General features: G+C 46.6%; 1 protein-coding gene and 1 pseudogene across 4 annotated transcripts in view; both read left to right on the forward strand.

Annotated features, from left to right (window-relative positions):
• Window positions 1-22,050, forward strand: part of Rpn2 (ribophorin II) — a 108,765-nt gene that overhangs the window by 55,421 nt on the left and 31,294 nt on the right. For 2 of the 4 annotated variants that reach the window (XM_051143665.1, XM_051143668.1), the window contains exons 2-7: window positions 5,420-5,613; window positions 11,890-11,985; window positions 12,895-13,070; window positions 17,902-17,977; window positions 19,207-19,341; window positions 21,324-21,500. In XM_051143665.1, the coding sequence (XP_050999622.1) occupies window positions 5,420-5,613; window positions 11,890-11,985; window positions 12,895-13,070; window positions 17,902-17,977; window positions 19,207-19,341; window positions 21,324-21,500 (854 nt within the window). Of the gene's footprint in view, window positions 1-3,351; window positions 3,454-5,419; window positions 5,614-11,889; window positions 11,986-12,894; window positions 13,071-17,901; window positions 17,978-19,206; window positions 19,342-21,323; window positions 21,501-22,050 lie in introns of those variants that run through there. The other 2 variants (XM_051143667.1, XM_051143666.1) reach the window with 2 other exon arrangements.
• On the forward strand, window positions 1,210-1,743 carry LOC127187609 (phosphatidylethanolamine-binding protein 1-like; annotated as a pseudogene).

The following is a 22,050-nucleotide window of genomic DNA, read 5'->3' on the forward strand; positions in this document are numbered from 1 at the left end:
CTTTCTCCTTGTACCCCTCAGGTCTGAGCTCAAAGGTAACTTCCTCAGAGGAGCCTTTCCTCCCCTCAGGCCATGGTAAGTTTTCTTACACTCTCACAGGTTGTGTGACAGGGTCACCTCAACAGTGGGACCCCACACAGATCTACAGCTACTCACCTAGAACATGCACAACTGTTTTCCCTGTAATTATAGTCATTTGTGGGGATAGAAAATGCTAATCGTGGTTATGTGAAGAAAGTTAAGTTAGAGATTGGCCAGTAACTTGTATTATGGCTCTAACATTTATTTTGCTTGGTATAATAAATTTAACAATTTATAAATATACAAATTATAAGAATAAAAATATATTTAATAACCCATAAAGTATATATAGTATAAATTATGTTCAAATTTTATTTTGCTTATTGAGACATGCTTCCTCTGTATAGCCTTAGCTACCGTAGAACTTTCTCTATAGACCAGGCTAGCCTTGAACTCAGAACTCAAAGTCGGCCTGTCTCTGCCTCCTGAGTGCTGGGATTAAAGGTATGTGTCAACACGCCCAGCAATTTAATGTCTTAAATAGCTATATTTAGCCAATTTGCAAAAATTCCAAAAAACTTAACAGCTGGTTCTGTCTCTAGCACTCCACTGGCTTGTCTTATTACTGAATTGGTAGAGTCCTTTCAAGTGTATGCTAGTTCAGCACTACCCAATATCATTTTCTGGGATAATGAAAATATCTACCCTTTAATTTCAAATCACCTGATACAACATCCAGCAGCTACCCTGACTGAGCAAGGGAGCATTTGAAGCACAGCTGGTGCGGCGGGGGAGCGCATGCTGACATTTTACTTAGTTTAACTAAGTTCAAAGTGAAATAACTGCATAGGGCTGATGACTGCTATATGGAAGACTGGTACCTACTAGACACAGAACTGACTCTCCCCTGCGTACTTGAATAATATTTGGGATGCTCTGTGGTGGTGGCCCACGCCTTTAATTCCCACAGTCTGGAGGCAAAGGCAGGTGTATATCTGCGTTTGAGGACAGCCTGGTCTACAGAGAGGAAACCCTGTCTCAAAAACAAAACAAAATTGGGCAATATGAAAAAAGCATTACCGTATTGTGAAACTATATGCTCACAATAGCTAAAAAGCAGGCTGTAGAAGCATCTTTGGTTTGCAGCACTCAGGACTCAGCGTGTGTGCCCTCCACCCTGCCATCACCATGCTGGCCAATATCAGCCAGTGGATGGGGCCGCTGAGCCTGCTGGAGGTGGCGGCCACATGCAGCATGTAGAGGTAGACAAGCCCAGCAAAGTGCTGACGCCCACCCAGGTTACAAATAGGCCTAGCGCCTTTCATTGTATGGTCTTAATCCAAGAAAACTCTACACCCTGGTACTCACAGACCCTGATGCTCCTAGCAGGAGGACCCCAAAATCAGGGAAAGGTACCATGTTCTGGTGGTCAACATGAAAGGGGCAGTGACATCAGCAGTGGCATGGTCCTCTCAGATGAGATGGGCTCTGGGCCTCCCCGTGGCACGGGCCTCCACCATTACATCTGGCTGGTGTACAGGACAAGCCACTGAACTGTGCCAAGCAAATCCCCAGCAAGAGGTCTGGAGACCACCACAAATTTGAGGTGTGGCCTTACGCAAGAAGTATCACCTGGGAGCCCCAGTGGCCTGGCATGTGCTACGAGGCAGAGTGGGATGACTATGTGCTCAAGCTGTACAGGAGCAGCTGTCTGGGAAGTAGGGGCGCTGCAGAGGCCAGGCATCCTGGGGGCCCACCCACCCACCCGCAGTAATGTGGAGTCCTGCGAAGCATGCCATTTCTCCCCTTCTTTCCCACCCCTCGCAGGGAGTCCTGAGCCACGGGAAGACAGGTGTTTTAGGGTGAGTTTTCCCGCTGCCCATCCTTAGATTCTAGACAATCACATCCCATCTGTGTTTGGTCAGGCTCCCTCTATGCGGGAGCTTGGTATTCTGATGGAGTCAAAGTGTTGATTTAAGAACAGCAACTCGGAAAAAGATGACATTCTGCCAAGACCAGGTCCACAGGAAGAGGGTCTGTAGGTGGATTAACAAGGACACTCGGTCCAGAACTAGGCAGTGGCATCTTTTGAGATGTGTTTAGGAGACAACCCACGGCTCCCACCTCAGCTAAGCCCTCCTTGACGGTTCAGCTTGGTCTGGTAGCTGCACAGGTGTTGATGCCTGGTCACTCTTCTAAAGAACAGAGCTACTGTCCAGATGCCTTGCCACGGAGAGACCCTGCTAAGCTCACTGCTTCTCAGTGGTGTGAGCAAAGGTCACTAGAGCTGCCAGGTGTGTTAATCCTGGTCGTCATCAAATAAAAATAAAGGCACTGGATTCAGGAAAAAAAAATAAAAACCAACAACAATGAAATAAAAAATGAAAGCAGGCTGTAGTCAGAATGCCTGGGCTGAAATATATCCTTCCTTTTAAAGTGCGAATACTGAGGCTGCACACACTTCACAGGATAGTGATGAAGAGTAAATGAAACTGTGTGTGGAATGCTAGTGCTGCTTCCAGCTTCTCTGTGAATGGTCAGTAACCGGAGCTACACGTCGGTTCTGGCTTCCATGTTGAGTCTCCTTGTCACAAGACCTGCACAAGCACAAGCCATACAAAACCCCAGCACAGAGAAGGCTTAGTGGGCACAAGCCACACCCCCTCCCCCAGCTGGAAGCTATTCATAACTGACACCTGCTGGGAGAAGGAAAGCCCTTTCCTTCAGTGGAGTGACTGGGTCTATCAACCATTCTCAGGGGCAGGTCTCCTTGCTTAGTTTGCTTTTAATTCTTATTTTTAGAAAGGGAAAGAGAGAAATAGAACACGAAGTCGAGTGAGTAGGGAGTTGGGCGAAGGGAATGAATAGGATCAAAATACAGTGTATGCAATTCTTACTGTATAGCTCACAGGTTTGAAAACTGGATAAAACTTCAGTGTTGAGTCCGTTATTAACAATCTAAGTAATCCTTTAACCAGAATTTCCCAAAGTGGGCAAAATCATCTGTCACTATGACTCTTCCCTCCCAACCTGACCCTTCCTTCTAGTGGCTTTAAAATTGGCCGGGCTGCAGGAGAGACCCATGAGTGACAGTGCGTCCGGCCAGTCACTGGCACTGGCCAATCAGAGGCGGCCCCGTCTCAGGCCCGTCCCACCGCCTTGTCCAATTACGTCCGGGCGGCGGGCTGAGCAGGACGGTTGCGAGGCGGTCGATTCCAAGTGGGTCGCGGCGCGGGGGAGACGGCGGGTTCTCAAGCAGGAACCGTGGGAGCGGTCGGCACGCCACGACTCAACTCCCCCACACCGCGGCTGTTGGGAACGGCCCAGCCAACCGAGACTGACCTTTGCCGGGAGCCCATCCTGGCAACCCCGGAGCGGAAGTCCGCCTGCCTGGTCTCCGGTGGGACCTGCTCAGAGGAATGGCGTCGCCGGGTGAGGCGTTGCGCATGGCTCAACAGTGGGGTCCCTCGGCCGACCCGCCTCGGGGAGCGGGGTGTCGCCCGCGGGAGGCTAGTCTGGAGCACACGGGCGCCGGTCAGGCGCTGTTCCCCTCCCCTACGGGGCAGGGGCATGGGCTCGGGCTCGGGCTCGGGCTCGGGCGCTTTGGTGTTGATGGTGCGACAGGGCTGCGGGCTGACGAAGTCCTGGCGACCCAAACGAGCTGGCGAAATCCCGATGACCAGAAGGGTGGTGGGCGGTTGTGCAGCGCGTGGCTACCAGTCCCCGCGAGGCCCAGCGCGAACCTTGGCAGCGTGGAGCCTGTGCCAGGCTTCCTTCATTCATTCGAATGGAACCGGCGGCCTAGGGCCTGTCCGGGAGCCACCCTTGGCATCATGAAAGCTTTTGACCATGTCGCTGGACTTTCTTTAGGTTCTAGGTTCTTCTTCCCTGACAGGGACAGGAGACTCACAGGTCTTGCATAGGCCCCCGAAGTGATACTTGTAACTGACCACCACGCAGTCACTGTGAGACCAGGTGCAAGGGACTTAACCCCTCCACACCTTAGTTTCTCACCTGGCATCAGCTTCCTAAGAGTTGTGTTAAGTGGTAGTTCTCTCCTTGCTTTCAACAGTGCCGGGCAAAATGCAACCAGTGCCTGGTAGATTTTGAATGGACACGGTAGGGTGGAATCTTAGTGTAGTCTTTATGAAAATGACTATTTGAGTGTTTATCTTTTTTCCCTTAGTCGGTGAGTAGTTGGGATCCCAGAAGTAACTCGATCATGGGAGCACAGTGAACAAAGCTTGCCATTTCACTATTTGATCTGTTGGTAAAGTGGAACGTGTACTGAAACTGTCTGGAGCTTGAGTCTCACTTATGTGTGTTAGGGCAGTGGCCAGTACCTACTTAAGAACCTTAGTTTTTTTGTTTTTTGTTTTGTTTTGTTTTTCTTTCTTTACATAGGGAGCTACAGAGATGGCTCAGTGCAACTTGAGGATCTGAGTGCAAATGTTAGCACAGGGTGTGGCTGGCTACAGTATGTGCATGTAGCCCCCCGCATTGGAGGGCAGAGACCAGCAGATCCCGAAAGGTAGCCATCTAGTCTAGCCAAAATGGTTCTGGATCATTGAAAAGGCCCTGTCTCAAGGCAATAAGGAGAAAAAAAGAGAGGAAGCCATCCAGTGTTTACTCTGACCTTGGCATGCGTGTGCACTGGCACACACATGAATGCACCCCAGTACAAACACACAAAATAGGTAGGGTCTTACTATGTAGCTGGCGCTCACCTCATATTCACCATCTTGTTTCTGCTTTCCCAGTCCTGGGGGTGACAGATATGAGGTAGCATACAGGGACAGTTAGCCTCCGTTTCTTGTAAAACACAGAGAATACCCACCTCATTTGCATTTTGGAAGGATTTAATGGCTAGGGAGGTACACGCAAAGAATTCAGCATAATTTGGGCCTACCTATCAACTTAAATGGAAATGGTGTCTTGTTTGCATGAAGGACTATACTGGTGGTTGAGGATGGGGTCACCATTCCCCTCTTGAGGCTAAACCTGTGTTCTCTACCCTTTGCCACATGGTTCGTCTTAGGATTCTGCCCCAGGATGCCCACCTGTGATGTCATTGCCTACCCACCCAGGCTGTGTAAAAGACAGACCCACCTCTCTCATCTCTCCCTCTCACCTCTCTTCTTCCTAGCTCTTTCTCTTACCTTTCTTCTCTCTTCCTCTTCCTCTGTCTCTGTTTCTCTCTGGGGTGCCTCTTCCCCTTCCTATTCTCCCCATGCTTATATAATAAAATTCTCCATATAATATCTTTTGCCTGGCATCTTATTTTTTAATTAGTAAGTTGATGCCGTACTAAAAGTTGGGCTCCCAGACCTTAGTGCATCGTTGTTGGGACTGTGACTAGGACAGTGTGGCACATACTTAAGAGCTGTTTTCTCCAAAGGTTCAAACACTGTCTTCCTGTTGGCCCTGACAATCATAGCCAGCACCCAGGCTCTGACGCCCACCCACTACCTCACCAAGCATGATGTGGAGAGACTGAAAGCCTCACTGGATCGCCCTTTCACCAGTTTGGAGTCTGCCTTCTATTCCATCGTGGGACTCAACAGCCTTGGGGCACAAGTGCAGGATGTCAAGGTAAAACTGCCTTTCTTCTGTTCACAGTGTTTTAAGAGACCCTTAACCTCCTGGCTGTTTTCCCCTTGGAGACTTTGAAACAAACGCTGGTGTGAGGAGACCTGGTTTAATGAAACAGATACTTTCTTCCGTCTGAGAGTTTTTGCTTAATGTGTGTGGGGCCATGCTGGGTGTTTCTAAGGGGAAAGGAGTGAGGAAGAGCCTTCAGAAACTACCAGAACTCCGTGAAACTGCTCAGTGTAGCATGTATTCGGTTTGTACACTTTTTCATTGTTTCAGATTTATTTATTTTATGTGTGAGAGTGTCTTGCCTCCAGGTATGTGTACTGCATGTGCCCAAGGAGCCCAGAGAGGACATCAGATCCCCTGGAACTGGAGTTACAGATGGTTGTGAGCCACCATGTGTGTGCTTGGACCTGACCCCTGGCTCTCTGCAGGAGCAGCCAGTGCTCTTAACCACTGAGCTACACAGCGTACTTTGAAAAGTGCTGGGGGCTTGGCTAACATGTCATAAGGGAGCTCAAGGTGGGGGGCTGACACGTTAATCAGTGACAGTAATTGTGTGGGCAGTTTGGGTGTATTTTACTTTGAGTGAGCTGAATACACTGCAATTGAAATGTTTTCTGGGCTTAGGAGGAGCTAAGGGGCTATGTACTCATTACAAAGTCATGGACAGTTAGGCTGAAACAGTTTTCCTGAATATGCTTAGTTTTCTATGACTTCTTAAGAAATTACCATAAGTTTAGGAGGCTGGGGTCGGTGGTGGCACACGCCTTTATTCCCAGCACTTGGGAGGCAGAGGCAGGTAGATCTCTGAGTTCAAGGCCAGTCTGTTTCACAAATCGAGTCCAGGACAGTTAGAGCTGTTACACAAAGAAACCCTGTCTGGAAACACCAAAACCAAACCCAAACTCACCCATAGTTATCAAAATGGCTCAAGGAGGAAAGGCAGCTGCTGCCAAATCTGATGGGCCTGAGTGAGTTCAGTTCCCAGGATTCACATGGTGGAGGAAGAAAGCCAGCTTCTGCCAGCTGTCTGTGACACAGATCAAATGCAGTTTGTCAGGCTTGGCAGCAGGAACCTTTGCTGGCTGAGCCATCTCACTGGCCCTATTCATTAATCAACTAGTGTTTATTAATTAAGAGTGTGTGTCTTTGATTTGTCACCGTGTGCTCTGAGAGATTTTGCTACGTCACAAATGGTGAAAGAGCTTTATGAACCCAGGCAAGTGCCCATCATTTAAGCTGTTGCCTTAAGACTCATAGTGTGTCTGGGTGAGATGGTGCACCCCTTAGTCCCAGCACTTGGGAAGCAGAGGTGCAAAGATCTGTGAGTTCAAAGCCAGCCTGGCCCACATAGTGAGTTTCAGGCAGGACTGGTGACATAAAGAGGCTCTGTCTCCAAGGGGGCGAGGCTAATTAAAGTGTGTACTACCTGTTTTCCAGGATCTCAATTTCATACATTTCGCCTAATTTTGTAGTTACTGGTAGAAGGGGTAAAGTCGATGCCTTCAATCTTGTTGGGGCCAGTGTCTTTCAATTCATGTCAGTGCTTATTCTCATATCTCCCCACCCCCTGTGTGTGTGTGTGTGTGTGTGTGTGTGTGTGTGTGTGTGTGTGTGTCAGAAAGGGAGGATGCACACACACACTCTTCTTCTTGGCTGTCTAGCATGATATACTCTACCATGGGTTAGAATCCGTCATCAGTATTATTTGTTGAGAGCTCTGTATGTGCCCGGTACATGAGTTATGTTCATGAATCTGTGTTGTCAGAAACATTTCCCTGTAACAGAGGAGGAAACAAGACCTGGAAGAGGTTAATTACAGATGGTACCAGTGAGTCTGAATGTAGAGGTGACAAACTGCTTCCCAGGGTCACATCTGTGCAGAAGCTTGTGTTGTACACGAGAGCTTATTGAAGCACAACCACAGCCATTCATATACACTGCATCGACGGCTGCACCTGTGCCCTCACACTGTGCGCAGTGGTTTCCAGGCCATCCAGCCCCAAACCCTGACGTACTGACTGACCTCGGCAGTCTGCGTGCAGCTTCTTCAGATTGCTCCCCGACCGTTGCCTCTCGTTTCTGTCAAGTGTTTTCTGCCTGTATGTGTCTTTTCCTCGTGGTCCTGTGATCCTCAAAGGAAATTATTTTAGCCTGAAAGTAAGATCACAGGCATCAGTGAATTCACCTGAGCTTTTCTGTGAGAAGGGGGTTATGTGGCCCACCTCACTAGACCATTAATAGAGTACAGTAAAACCAGATTGTGCCACAGAGATCCCCTTCACAGGGCAGCTGGAGTTACCATTCTTATATTGAGGGGTTCTGTTCTGTGGACAGTGTGTTCAGGCACATTCAGACAGTGCCTAGCCCAGACACTATGTGTGGTGTGCTTTACCGATGTTTTACCGCTGCCTGGTTCTTCAGAGGATGTTGGGGTCCCTGAGGAGAGTTGATACCTTGGGGGACACAGAGTAGAGCAGTGACAGCTGTAGAGGTTTTGTATTGTAAAGAGGAACAAATGAGGTTGGAATGTTAGGTTAATGTCAAATGTGAGTAGGATTGGAATGCAGGATGAAAGGTTTCTGGTAAGGACAGGAACGTTTGTGACTCATCAGATCTGAGTTTGATGCTTGTGGAGGGGTGACCACAATCTTTTAAAGATGCTTTTTGCTGGAGCTGGAGAGATGGCTCAGTGGTTAAGAGCACTGGCTGCTCTTCCAGAGGTCCTGAGTTCAATTCCCAGCAACCACATGGTGTCTGATAACCATCTATACTGGGATCTGGTACCCTCTTCTGGTGTGCAAGCACACATGCAGACACAACATTATATACATAATAAATAAATAAATCTTTTTTTAAAAATATGCTTTTGGCTGGAGTTGTGAGTTTGAAGGGGACGTTGATTAGGGCTGAAGGTGTGAATTGAAGTGGGACTGTGTGGGAAGAGAGAAGCCAGCAGCAGCAGGTCGAAAGACAAGGGTGAATGAGTTTGTTTAAAATAAGACTTGAACTTTATGAATGCATTTTGTAACATCAGTGGAGAGAGAGCAATGAGATGACAGAGAGAGTGGCTGCCAGGAAGCCTCGGCCTCAATAGTGCTTGAAGTGTTACCTAGGGTGACTAGAGCAGGGATAGTGGAAAGTGTGGTAGGCAGCGTGTACAGAAACAATAGGCTCAGTGGCAGAGGATATGCTCATACAGTGTGGGGTCTAAAGAGACAAGAGGGCCTGGAAGCTGATGCTGGAGGAAGTGGGAGAGCAGGTGAGCAGGAAAGAGCCATGTAGAGCATCGTATCTGATTAGGTTTAGGGAGCTGAAAGGTAGAAGAACACACAGGGGTTCTTTGCTCAGTAGGGTGTTGGGGTTCTTGGGGGTTTTAACAAAGGCTACAAAGAGCCGGGACGTGCAGGTACCAGATTTGAGGAGTGGTTTTTAGCCTCCAGTTGATAAGGTGTCTCGAATGTGGAGAGCAGCTATAGTTAGAGGCACATACTCCCTAGAAGAGCTAGCCGAAGCCACGGCCCTGGATTGGAGAGAGGAGCACTCGTTGAGGGTCTGGCACAGATGCTAAGATGTTTCCCCATTCATGCTGGTGAAAAAAAAACTATACTGTGAAAATCATGGCCTTTGCCACCACTGAACATTGTTGCCCTTGCCCGTGATTGTCTCTGTAAGCATCACAGTGGGTCCAATGCTGGATCTACCCCGCAGCCTGTAGAAGATACAGCCAGGCTATCTGGCTTTAAAGGTGAGCTCTCCCAGTTAGGAATGACCTTGGTTGAGCTTTGCTTCTCAGGGCCTTGATCTCCTCTGTGAACTTAAGACAGTAAAAGTGTCTGTGCATAAGGTTGTTTGAGGATGAAGCAAAGCATCCCAAGAAGCACTCAGAACATTGTGACACTTTTAAGAGCTGGGGAAGAGGTATCTACTGCTGTGGGAACCTGGCGCTCGCTGTCTTTTCATTGTTAAAGCACCAGAGGGCAACAGAGTACCTCGTAGCATCTTTGTTGTGTGTGGAAATGGTTCCCTTCATGAAATACCCAATTTCCTTCTTCAGATACCAATTTATAGAAGATGAAGTATTTTTGCTTCTTTCCTGTTTCTTCTGGTTCTTTTAAAACTGCACTCAAGTTGAAACTCTTTGTTTTGAGGATCTTAAGGTTTGTTCCTAACATTTTAAAAAGAGTTTGTTTTGGTTTGAAGGACCCAGCCCTGCAGTGAGACTTGTAGCTTAGCTGTAGGGGGAAGGCACCAGTCAATTTCATGCCTCTCCCACTCCTGCTCCCTATTCCATTCCCCCAGAGGGTCCTAATTTTTCTTTTCTGTGATTCTAGGGATCAAATTCCAGGTCCTGTGAAAGCTAGGCGAGCATTCTATCTAAGTGACACCTCCAGTGCCAGAAGCACCAACTTGTAGCTGGATTGGCCATAGTATTTTAAATAGCTGGGGTGTTTTGTTTTGTTTTGTTTGTGTGAGACAGGGTGTCTCTGCAGAGCTCCAGCTATCCTGGAACTCACTGTGTAGACCAAGCTGGCCTCAAACTCACAGTCTGTCTTCAGCCTCCTCACTGCTGGGAGTAATGGTATGTGCCACCATGCCCAGCAAATAAGTGTATTTTATATTATCTGATTCAAAATGGTTAGCTGTGTGACTTGTCTCCCATGTAGATCAGTGGAAGAGAAGTGGCTGAAATTTTGTTTTGTGCTTATTTATCATGATAGAGCTGTGCTGTCAGGCAGCCGCCCCTGAGCACCTGTGGTAAGAGCTTTGGGAAGCACGAGACAAGGGTGGGCTGTGGCCCATCATGAGATGAGTCTCAACAAAGGCCTGAACAGAGGTGAAGGGAGGACCTCATTTGGCAGACAGGAGAGGCAAGGAAATGGTGCCAGATAGAAATATCCAAGGGTAGGAAAGCAGTTCAACTGGAAAGTGCAGGGAAAGAAGATTTTGGGGTCTGAAGTGGCCTTGCTGAAGCTGCCCAAGTGAGGGTATGTCACTCAGACATTGTGTGCTGTGTTGGCAACTTTGATCTTTTCTGGGAGTCAAGGGGACCACGGAGGGAGGGCTTCAGTAGTAAGCACCTGGGTACTTTGTGTCTCAGGGGGTTAGTCTTACAGAACACAGAATAGATTGCGTGCCTGGAGGCAGTTAAAAGAGGGCCGTAGTAATGAGGCGAGAGGTGACAAGGTCCTGCCTGAGGCAATGACAAGCCAGGGGTCAGTGGAAAGGAAGCAGACTGGGTAGCCATGGAGGGAAGGGAAGAGGCGACAGTTCCCAGCCCTGGCTTGGGTGGTCAGATGCACGGTGATGCCAGGGATCCAGGAAGGCATGTGAGAGAAGAGAAGGCTTTAAAGTCACTGTAGATTGTCTGCTGTGGCTCCAGAGGCATGACACTGGAAAACTTGGCATCAGGGGACACTAACTCTGCCATCTTCCACAGGCTATTTATCTACTAAGTTCCAGGTACTTTTTCTGCTAAAGGAGATAACGAGGGTGTCTTGAAGGGCCTTATGCTCTTCAGAAGGAAGAGTGTTGTGATGCGCAGCCCAGGTCATGGCCAGAACTGGGCATTTGTTAAGTGGTGTCTGCCCACCTCAGGCTTGTTCCTTGTGTGAAGTCAGCAGCTTGAGGCAATAGTGTCCTATGGAAAATAACTATTAGAGATGGAGGGCTTATTTTGAATGCAACTCTCCAAGACTGGTCACGACCAGGAACACAGAAAGATCACAGGAGCCTAACTGTGACATCGACATGTTCTTAGGGCAGTCTTTTATAAGAAAGCCATGAGCAGAAGATGGGGATGGGGGGTGGGCAGTAATACATTTTAGCTAACAGTACAAAGCAATATTACATTTTTGGCTAAGTAGACAAAGTGTTACCAGCTAACCTTTAAGCTCAGGTAAGATGAGTGAGGCAGTGGTTAGGGTCTTTCAGAGAACATCCAAAGTGTAGCCAGGTGTGTAGATAACAGAAGCACAATCAGAGTGCAGCCAGAGGGTAGCGAAGTGTGTAGATAAAAAAGTACATTGTCTAATCATCTAGTGCAGTTCACCTTGACCCTCTGGCAGGGAGCGTTAGTGTCAGCTATGAATAACTGCTCTGGGAAGCAGAGTTAAAAAGTTTTCAACTTAATTTCACCTTAGAAGCTGAGTACAGAAATGGCAGCAGCTGTGTCAAAGAGTAGGCCTCAATACCAGCGCCCTGAGCACTCTCACCTTCCCTGGCTACTGCATTGTGTCCCACTTACCTTTGACTCTCTCCCTCGTTTAGAAAGCATGCACCTTCGTCAAGTCTAACCTTGATCCCAGCAACGTGGATTCTCTCTTCTATGCTGCCCAGTCCAGCCAGGTCCTCTCTGGCTGTGAGGTGAGCCCGGGGTCCTATACTGTCACTCATTTTATTTGTTTGTTTGTCTGTTTGTTTGCAGTAAGCATTTTAAAACATAACGTCAGATTATTAATATAATTTTTAAAAATAAACTGATGGTGTGGGTCAGAATTCCATCCGCATAATTTTTATTTCTATAAGAAAGTGTATTTCCCTTTAAGTGTTCACAGTAATAGCTGTTAAATCCCTTTTTTCTTAGTTCTTATCTCTCTTCTGGGAGACCTTGAGGTTTTCTTTCCCTTCTTCTTTAACATTTAAAAACATTCAGTGCATCCTCACCTCAGATTCTAGATTGTTCTGTTGAAGGTAGGAATTACTTTAAGTAGACAATCAACTTGTTGGTATCTCTTGGGAGGTTGTCTTAGTTAGGGTTTTTCTTGCTGTGATGAAATGCCATGACCAAAAGCAACTTAGGGAGGAAAAGGTTGGTTTGGCTCACAGTCCCACATCCCAGTTCATCTTCAAAAGAAGTCAGGGCAGGAACTGGAGGCAACAACTGAAGAAGAGGCAATAGAGGGTCAGTACTTACTGTCTTGTTCTTCAAGGCCTGCTCAGCCTGCTCTCAGGTGCCCCAGGACTACCTGCCCAGAGGTGACACCACCCACAATAGTCGGGGCCCTCCCACACCAGTTTTTAAGAAAATGTTCTACAGACTTGCCTATATATAGGCCAGTCTTAGTGAGGCATTTTCTCTATGGAGTTCTGTCTTCCCAGGTAACTCTTGCTTGTGTCAAGTTGATAAAGAACCAATTAGAACAGAGGTGATGCTGACTTCGTGAACATTTGATTCTGGAGTGATGGGTGGGTGTGGCTTTGGCCACTGTGCTCATGCCATTGTCGGTATGCCTTTCACAAATGCCGGAGCCTGTTCCAACCCTTCCTTTCTAGATATCTGTTTCAAATGAGACCAAAGATCTGCTCCTGGCAGCAATCAGTGAAGACTCCTCTGTCGCCCAGATCTACCATGCAGTTGCAGCACTCAGTGGCTTTGGCCTTCCCTTGGCGTCCCACGAAGCCCTTGGTGCCCTCACCACTCGGCTCAGCAAGGAGGAGACTGTGCTGGCGTAAGTTGTCACCTTGACCACTTGTTGAGCTTCGTGTGTGTTTGTTATTGACTGAGAGGGTTCATTCATTGCACACATTTCTGGATGTCTCCTGTGTGCCAGGTGTTCTGCTAGATGTGGCAGACACTGCTGTGAGTGTGTGTGTCCACAAGTGGAGGCCAGAGGTCAGTAGCAGGTGTCTTCCTCAATCACTTTCCACCTGGTTCTTGGTTTTGGGGCATTTTGTTTTGTTTTATTTTTCTTTATTTTTTTACTTTAGGCAAGGCCTCACTATTTGTACCTGGCTATCCTGGAACTCCCTGCAGACCAGACTGACTTTAAACTCATGGAGACCTATCTGCCTCTGCCTCCCAATTGCTGGGATTAAAGGCATTAAACCCTTGGCATTCCACTTTTTTTTTTTTTTTTAGAGACAGGCTGGCTAATGAGCTCCAGGGGTCCTCCCCATAGTACTGGGGTTAGTTTTACTTGGGTGCTAGGAGTCTAAACTTGGGTCCTCATACCTGAATGGCAGATGTACCAATTAAGCCACTTCCTCAGCTCCAATGACTGACACTTGAATTAAGGCACCAGGGTCTGGCCCTTGGCCTTGTGGAACTCACACAAACATATCTTCAAGCTGTTGGGACAGATGGTAAGGCCACCGTTACACTGAGACAGGCTGAGGCTGGAGCAAGGGTAGGTTAGCAAAGGACATGGGGGCAGTGAGCTGCATGCCGGGACTGTTGGGACATTGACACTAGGGGCTCTGTGAGGAGCGGAGGTTACTGGCTCCCTTGGCATTGTGAGAAGCAACATCTGCTGGGCACATGGGGTCTCAGGGATAACATGTTCTAGAAAGCAGACTCTGGTCCTCTGCAGAAGGCGTAGGTGAGGAAAAGCACCTTATGGGAGCAATTTCACCCCACGTGTAAGAGCATGTGTATGTTTGTGTGTGTGCAGGTACGTGTGTGTGCATGGATGTGGAGAGCAGAGATTAATTTCAGGTGTTGCTATTCAGGTGCAGTCCAATTTGTTTTTGTTGTGTTGTGTTTTTTGTTTTGTTTTGTTTTGTTTTGTTTTTTGAGACAGGGTTTCTCTGTGTAGCCTTGGCTGTCCTGGACTCACTTTGTAGACCAGGCTGGCCTCGAACTCACAGAGATCCGCCTGCCTCTGCCTCCCTGGGATTGCAGCTTGCCAATAGGTTAAGCTGGCTGGCCATCAAGCAGCAGGGGTCTTCTTCCTAGTGGTGGTATTGCATCTGGTAGCTGACTTGAGAATGTGTATTTAACTTACAAGTGATAATATAGTTTTGAAATTATTCTTTAACACTAAAATATCATTTAAAACAAGTTTGTGTTGTGTTTTTGTGTGCCTCCCATTTAATTGTCTCCTCTGATTTGGAGCACTTGGAACCCTGTTACACTGGCTAATTTTATGTCAACTTGACACAGGCTTTTGTCATCTGAGAGAAGGGCTGGTGGTGGTGCACGCCTTTAATCCCAGCACTCAGGAGGCAGAGGCAGACAGATCTCTGAGTTCAAGGCCAGCCTGTTCTACAGAGCAAGTTCAAGGCTGGGCCTACAGAGATTTCCTGCCTTGAAAAAAAAAACAAAAACAAAACAAAGGGCTGAAGGAAAGTCTGGAGAGCATTTCCATAATTAGTGATTGATGGGGAGGGACAGCCAGGTCATTGTGGGTGGGGCCAACTCTGGACTGGTGGTCCTGGGTTCTATAAGAAAGCAGGCTGAGCAAGCCACTAAGTAGTGCCCTTGCATGGCCTCTGTTTTTGTCAGGTCCTGCCTTTAGGTTCCTGCTGTGCTTGAGTTCCTATCCTGACCTTCAGTATGGAGTTCCATGACATGCACATGCATCACACCCCCACAAAAAAGCATTTAGTTCCCAGATTCTTTGTGAGATGGGCATCAACGGCCAGATCATTCCTAACCTTGACGGCTTGTTAAGGGAGGTTGATAGTCAGTTGGCATTCTTCTTGTTACTTTCGGTCCTGCGCTGATGCCTTTGTGAATACCGTAGCTGCTGCTTGGCTCTTGGAAGTTTTTTATTTTAGCCCACTTATAGGGCCCCCCCTTTTGTTTTTGAGACAGGGTTTCTCATAATATATACCAGAGTGTCCTCCAACTCGCAGAGATCTGCCTTTCTCTGTCTTCAGAGTGCTGGAGTTTAAAGTGTATACCACCATGCCTTGCAGGCCACTTGTTTTTGTCTCTGTCCATAATCCCTTTTGTTGGATTGCATCCCCAGTTAATACCATATAATGTCATTCTGTCACTATTACTACCGTCTTAAAAATAAAAGCAAAAAACCTTCCCATTTCCTACCAGGAAAAAAGGGGACACTCAGGAGATGAGGTAGAGGCAGACAGATCTCTCTGAGTTCCAGGCCAGCTAGAGTTATGACGTGGTGAGAGCCTGCGTGGGGGGTGGGGGGTGGGGGTGGGGGTGGCGTCACAATAAGAAGCACAAGGAAAGTTAAGTTACTTTGGAACTAGACACACTTGGCTTTGAGCACCAGGTATGTTCCTTCCTTGCCAGAGGAAGTTAATGTCTTTAGAGTTTCATCTGTAGAATGAGGCCAACAGTCTTCACATCATGGAGTGGTGTAGAGGTGGTGGAGGTGCAGAGCCTCAGTGCCGTGCTGTGCTTACGTAGTTCCTGCGTCCGAGACACTGGATGTGCCCAATAAAGAGTTAAATGAAGACTGAAAGTATACTTCTGTGTGCTTACAAGAAAGGGCGCATGCTGTAAGTCTTCTGTATCAGCGAGCTGAGTGCCCCCTTCTGTGCAGCTTTAGATGTTCTCACCCCCAAAGTAGCCTTTTTCTCGTAAGGTCATCCTGAAGGTTGGATTGGCAGGATGCCTTTCATTTTAGTGAAGCTGGTTTGGCCAAGGCAGCGAGGTTTGGTTTAAATTAGGACTGTCTAAAATGGGCCTTCATGTGTAAGTGGACTTGCTCTAGATGCGTGATCAGAAGCTTGTCTGTTGTTGTTGGTTTTGTTTTTGTTTGTTTTTTCAAGACAGTCTCTCTGTGTTAGCTTTGGCTGTGTCCTGGACTTGCTTTACAGACCAAGCTGGCCTCGAACTCACAGTGATCCTCCTGCCTTTGCCTCCTGAGTGCTGAGATTAAAGGCATGTGCCACCACGCCCGGCTCCATCATAAGCTTGTCTGAATGAGTCATCTGAGCAAAGATCTTTAATAGCTGAGTCCAAGACTCTTCCGCTGTATGTGAGCAGGACAGAGTTGGCTTTCCCCAAGGTAGAGCAGTATTCCAGACCGAAGGGCATTGCTCACTGGGGATAAGTACTGAAGCCAGCCACAAAACTTTTCTAAAGCTAAGTGGGTTAGCTTCGTTATAAGACTTCTGACTTCCTTACAGTATGGCATGCAGTTGCTCCAAAGAAGAGAAAAATGATGTCTTAACTGAAAGGTTGTCTTTTGACTGTCTACAGCTGTTTTTGAGCTGGTATTTATTTTGGGCAGATGGATTTTTTTTAATCTTGTTTGGAAATTCAGGTTTCATTTTCTCAAATGTATCACAACAAGTGTCCAGCAGGAATCTTTGAATGCTCATGGGCTTCTCTCCTTAAATTGTGACTTTCTGTCTTCTAACTTGTCATCTTAGTGGAATTAGCTGTCCATGGTAGGAATCTAAATTGTTATGAGCTCAGCATAAGTAGATTCTTGCTCTACATTCCCTGACACTGACTGGGTAAACAGTGCTTCACAGATGGGTTCTGGCATCTTTTAGGAATTATACTGTGCTGGCGCCGCAGACCGTTTGACCACCAGGGGGCCTCAGCTTCCTTCCTTTTACCTAGAGACCTGGCTATACTCTCCATCCAGACTCTCTGCTGTGACAGAAAAAGAATCTAAAAAAAAAAAAAAAAAAAAAAATTGCATGTGCATAACTGTCACATTCCACCTTAAAATGTTGTTGTTATTTAGATGGGGGGAGGCACATGCCCCATGGCACACGTGTGGAAGTCAGAGGACTGCTGGAGGGACGTGGGGCACCATGGAGAGGAAGTGCTTAATGCTCTAGGGCTTTATTTAGAACCCTTGGAGGTGTCCTGGATATAGACAGAGATGGTGGTTGGACATTGTGACTGTAGCAAATGCCACTGAATTTGCTTTATTTTAATTTTGAGATTAAGGGGCTTAGGTGGTAGAGTACTGTTTGAGGCCTGTAGTGGCTAGAATGCTTTCACAGCATGCTTGAGGTCCTGGATTCAATTCCCAGCACTACGTAAAACAGCTGTGAGGGGGCACACCTGTGATCCCAGCACTCAGGAAGCAGGAGGTAGGAGAACCAGGAGATTAAGGTCATCAGCAGCGGATTTGAGGCCAGCCTGCACTACATTGGGCCCATCTCCAAAAATAAAAAAAAAATTTAAATTGAGTAAATAATGATATATTTAGGTAGTATAAAGTCATTGTTCATAAGAATTAAGTTCATAATGTACATGTATTCATAAAGTTTTATACAGAGAATACTAATTTAATGGTTAAAAGAAAAGTTAAGACTACTAGTGTAAATCTGTGCCTTTCTCTCCTGAACAGCTGAGGTTGTGTCATTGCAGACCTTGCAGTGGGTGCTGGGAGCACAAGCAGTGATGTCAGCACATGGTCACATCTTCTCCATGTGTTTTAGTCTACCCCAGTTTCTGCCCAGCAATGTACAATCGGATACTTCTTTAGCCTTGAGTAAGAAAGATAGACAGTTAATAAGCCGCCAACTTCAGCCTAGCATAATACCTTGTACAAAATAGAGGATGCCTTCCTATGTGCTTAACTAAATCTTAGTCTCAGTGTTCTACTCTTTACCTTCCAGAACGGTCCAGGCTCTACAGACAGCATCCCACCTATCCCAGCAGGCTGACCTGAGGAACATTGTAGAGGAGATTGAGGTACAAATCTGTTTCTCCAGATGAGTCTCTGAGCTCCTGTCTTTGCTTGCAAGTAGACATGGCTGGCTGGTTTGTTTGTTTTTAATATTTTTTTACTTTTATTTTATGTGTATTTTGCCTGAAGGTATGTCTATGTGAGAATGTCAGATCTTGAAGTTACAGACAGTTCTGAGCTGCCATGTGGGTGCCGGGATTTGAACTCAGATCCTCTGGAAGAGCAGTCAGTGCCCTTAACCACTGAGTCATCTCTCCAGCCCCACAACTGGTTTCTTATAGCCACCTCTGTATCATGGCTATTAAGTCCAAGATGCTTGTGTTCTTTGTATTTAAGCAATATGTCCTAGGGAATATTTGTTAGGCTAATATTGGCTACAGTTTATGGTACCAACAAATCTAAAACCCAAATGTTTCTCTCTGTCACTTCCTGCTTTGAAATTGTAAGTAAGGTGTTTGATGCTCTGAACCTCAGTTTCCCTGTGGAATGGTTGTGGGAACCAGCAAGGTTAAAAGAGCCCGCAGGTATTAACTAGCTGCCTGTTAAGTGGCCACTGGGTGAGGATTTTTTTGTTTTGTTTTGTTTTGTTTTGTTTTTGGTTGAGACAGTCTCACTATGTAACCCTTATTGGTAAGCTGGCATCTTCCTGCCTCACTTCCTAAGTGTGAGGACTTAAGTGTGTGCTACCATTCTAGCTCACTGCAGTTTTACTATTGCTCAGTCCTATACCCAGCATGTTCCATTCCTTGGGCCACCTCAAGAGCTGGACAGCCAGTAATGACAGGCAGTTCTGGCAGTGTCATTGATGTGTGCTTCACAGGCCCAGTGGCTGCTGTATTCTGCTCCCCAGGAGACGCGTGGCTTCTCACCGTGTAGAGCACTGACTGAGGAGAAGTGCTGCACTTTGTAGGATGGCCACAGCTCTCTGTGTTGTGATGCTTCCTGGCAGTACTGCAGCTGGGATCACTGTTCTGCTTAAACTGATGGCTGCTTCAGTACCCGGGCTCTTAGGGTTTGACAGGAGTGCGGGGAGGCGTGCTCCCAGAGCTGCCAGAGACTGCCTGTCTGCCCAAGTACTGCTTATTTATTTATGTTTGTAGAAAGTACTACGTGGCTAAGGGGGTCTTCGGGCTTTGTGAGATTTCTTAGAATGGCCAGCTCTGGGGTGACAACACTTTTTGTACTTCGTTTCTCTGATCTCTGTGTCCCAGCATGCCTCCATTTTTCCTGACAGGACCTTGTGGCTCGACTGGATGAACTAGGCGGAATGTATCTCCAGTTTGAGGAAGGACTGGAAACCACAGCATTGTTTGTTGCTGCCACCTACAAGCTCATGGACCATGTGGGGACTGAACCATCCATGAAGGAGGTGCGTGTCTAACGAGTCTCAAGCATGAAGCCCAGAGGCATTGCTAAGTGTTTGCCAAGGATAGCTGTTTGCAGAGCACAGCTGTGTTGTTATTCATGATTCAGGTTAGGGTTTAGGAATGAGAAGTAGAAAGGTGTTGATGCCTGTACTAAGAAGCTGACAGTCACGGTGACAGGCCTGGAAACAGTCGTCACACCTGTTTACATGAGGCACTTGCATGTCATTAACCAGGGGCAAAGCCAGGTGGATCACCATGCTCTGCTCGCCCTTCTCTGCTGACAGCCCTTTCTGCCTGGCTCCTGTGTGCTTTCCACTGTGCTGATGGATCCTTTCTCCGGGAAGTGCCCGGGATTTCAGAATTGCCTGTTCTCACTCTCCCTTCCATCCTCATCAACAGCTAATTCAGATCATCTTAGCTGTGGACGTAGTTCTTCTGTTTCCCTGGGAAGTGTGTGTGTCTTCCAGATGCTGCTAGAAATGGGGTTTTATTTGTGTGTTATTGGTGGTGGGGGTTGTTTGTTTGTTTTTAAGAAGAGCTTGTTAACCTGAATGATTTTAGTTAATTTGTGTGATAAATATTTTTAAGTAGAACTTCTCTGTTGCCTGTGTGTGAAGTTACGAACCTTTGGTCTAAAGTACTTAAAATTCAAGTTCTGTTACTTAAAGTTTTAGAAGAAAGATTTGAATTTAAAGCCAAGACTTGCATTTTTATGCATTATACAAATGTCTTCATAAAGCCAACAAATAGTGTCTATCTTGGGTAGCTAGAATTAACTTTCTAATACTTTGTTCATATCTTTGCGTTCTTACTGTGTCCATTCCTCCTTCCTAAGCTAGGAGTGCTAGGGTCTCAGGCTGTCTGAGCACTGAGGAAAGCGGGGTCCTCGGCTACAAGTCATTGGGGGTTTCTGTATACCTTGAGACAGATGGACTGCCGACTCTACGTATACAACTTAAACTTTTTCTTGTTTTTTTTCCCCCCAAGCTGTTACTAACCAGGTATTTGGCTAGAGTAATTTTGCTGTCACTGCTTTTGACATAACAATTCTGGTGAACAGTCACCCATTTTAACATGTCAGCAGCCTACTGATGGAAAAATGTAATTGGTACAATTACAGAAAATTATTTCATGTCGACTGTGAATAACGCTGTCAGGGAGAAGGGAACTCTTTTGTTAGATGGTAGATTTTAAAAAACAAAACTGATTGAAGTAGAAAATGTTTCCTCCTAAGCAGACAGCCTCCAGAATTGTAATCAGGCCTTTTAGGTGCACTTGTTTTTAAATTGCCTTTCATTTTTCTCCTTTATGGAGCCTCTGGGTTCTTAATGGAGAGCTAGATTTTAGTTTCTTTCAAGTACACACTTTGACCATAAAATGTGCCCTTATGAGTGCAGATTTAGCCCCATTTATTGCTCACAGGCAGGTTAGGAAGGGACACAGGCCAGCTGAGAGGATTATAGCAGTTAGGAAAGAACTGCATTTCTGGGGCAGGGCTCTGGGACAAACAGATTTTTCCTTCTTTCCTGGTCTCCCTCCCGTCTGTGTTAGAACTTGTGTTTACTGAGCATGGTCCAGCCTCAGTTTCCTTATTTAGAAAGCATTGATAGCTATCAATCTGTTGAGGCTTTTTGGTGACTTGAGTGCATGTAAAGCAGCTATCACGGCCTGATGTGCACAGATGGTTCCTGTTACAGGAGTTTTACCTCTACTTGCACATCTCAGTACTTCCCTGGGGTAGTTTGCATTTGTATACTAACCGGTCATTATAGGGTTAACAAGTAAGTAAATGAGTGGATTTCCATTTATACTAGAGATTGTATTATCAACTCTCTAGCTCAAATTTTAGTTTAGATGAAGCATTTTACTCCCCCTTTGCCCCCATTTGGATTAAGGCTGGATGTCCTGACACACAGTAATGGTTTGGGGTGGGAGCCCTCTAATCCTTGCAGAGGGAGCTGAGCTGTGTTTCCTTTGCTCTCAGGATCAGGTCGTCCAGCTAATGAACACGATCTTCAGCAAGAAGAGCTTTGAGTCACTCTCAGAAGCCTTTAGTGTGGCCTCTGCTGCTGCCGCATTGTCCCAGAATCGCTACCACGTACCAGTGGTGGTTGTGCCCGAGGGCTCTGCTGCTGACACTCAAGAACAGGCTCTCCTGCGGGTATGACCTCCCTGTGCAAAGCTGCACGATGTGGTGTAGAGCCAGGTGTAGCCCCCTGAGGATATGCGTATGAGTATATATGGAGGCACGATCTCTGGGGAGTTAGGCACAGTTGCTTTTGAAACTATTAAAGAGGAAGTGTGGCGGGAGAGATGTCAGTGGTTAAGAGCACTGGAGTTTATTTTCCAGCACTAGCCCACCTGTAACTGTGATCCCTGGGGATCTGATGTCCTCTTCTGGCTTCTAGGAGCACCAGGCATTCACACGGTACACATATGTGCATACAGGCAAACGTTCATAAAATAAAAATAAGCAAGTCTTTTAGAAGAATAAAAGGAAGAAAACCTTTTTTTTTTTTTTTTTTTTTTTTTTAACATTATAAATTACATGTACTTCCAGTAAGTCAAGCTCAAGAAAATTGCCTTCTGGCTCCATAACTCTAGATGCAGAGATAATCTTGCTCCTAAAATTGGTTTCTGGAGCCTACTATAGGACTAAATCCCCAGTACCACAAAACCTGTCAGTTAAATTCAGAGTCTGTCTGACACTT

Source organism: Acomys russatus, chromosome 4, assembly GCF_903995435.1.
Source record: "Acomys russatus chromosome 4, mAcoRus1.1, whole genome shotgun sequence".
In the NCBI taxonomy this organism is placed as follows: domain Eukaryota; kingdom Metazoa; phylum Chordata; class Mammalia; order Rodentia; family Muridae; genus Acomys; species Acomys russatus.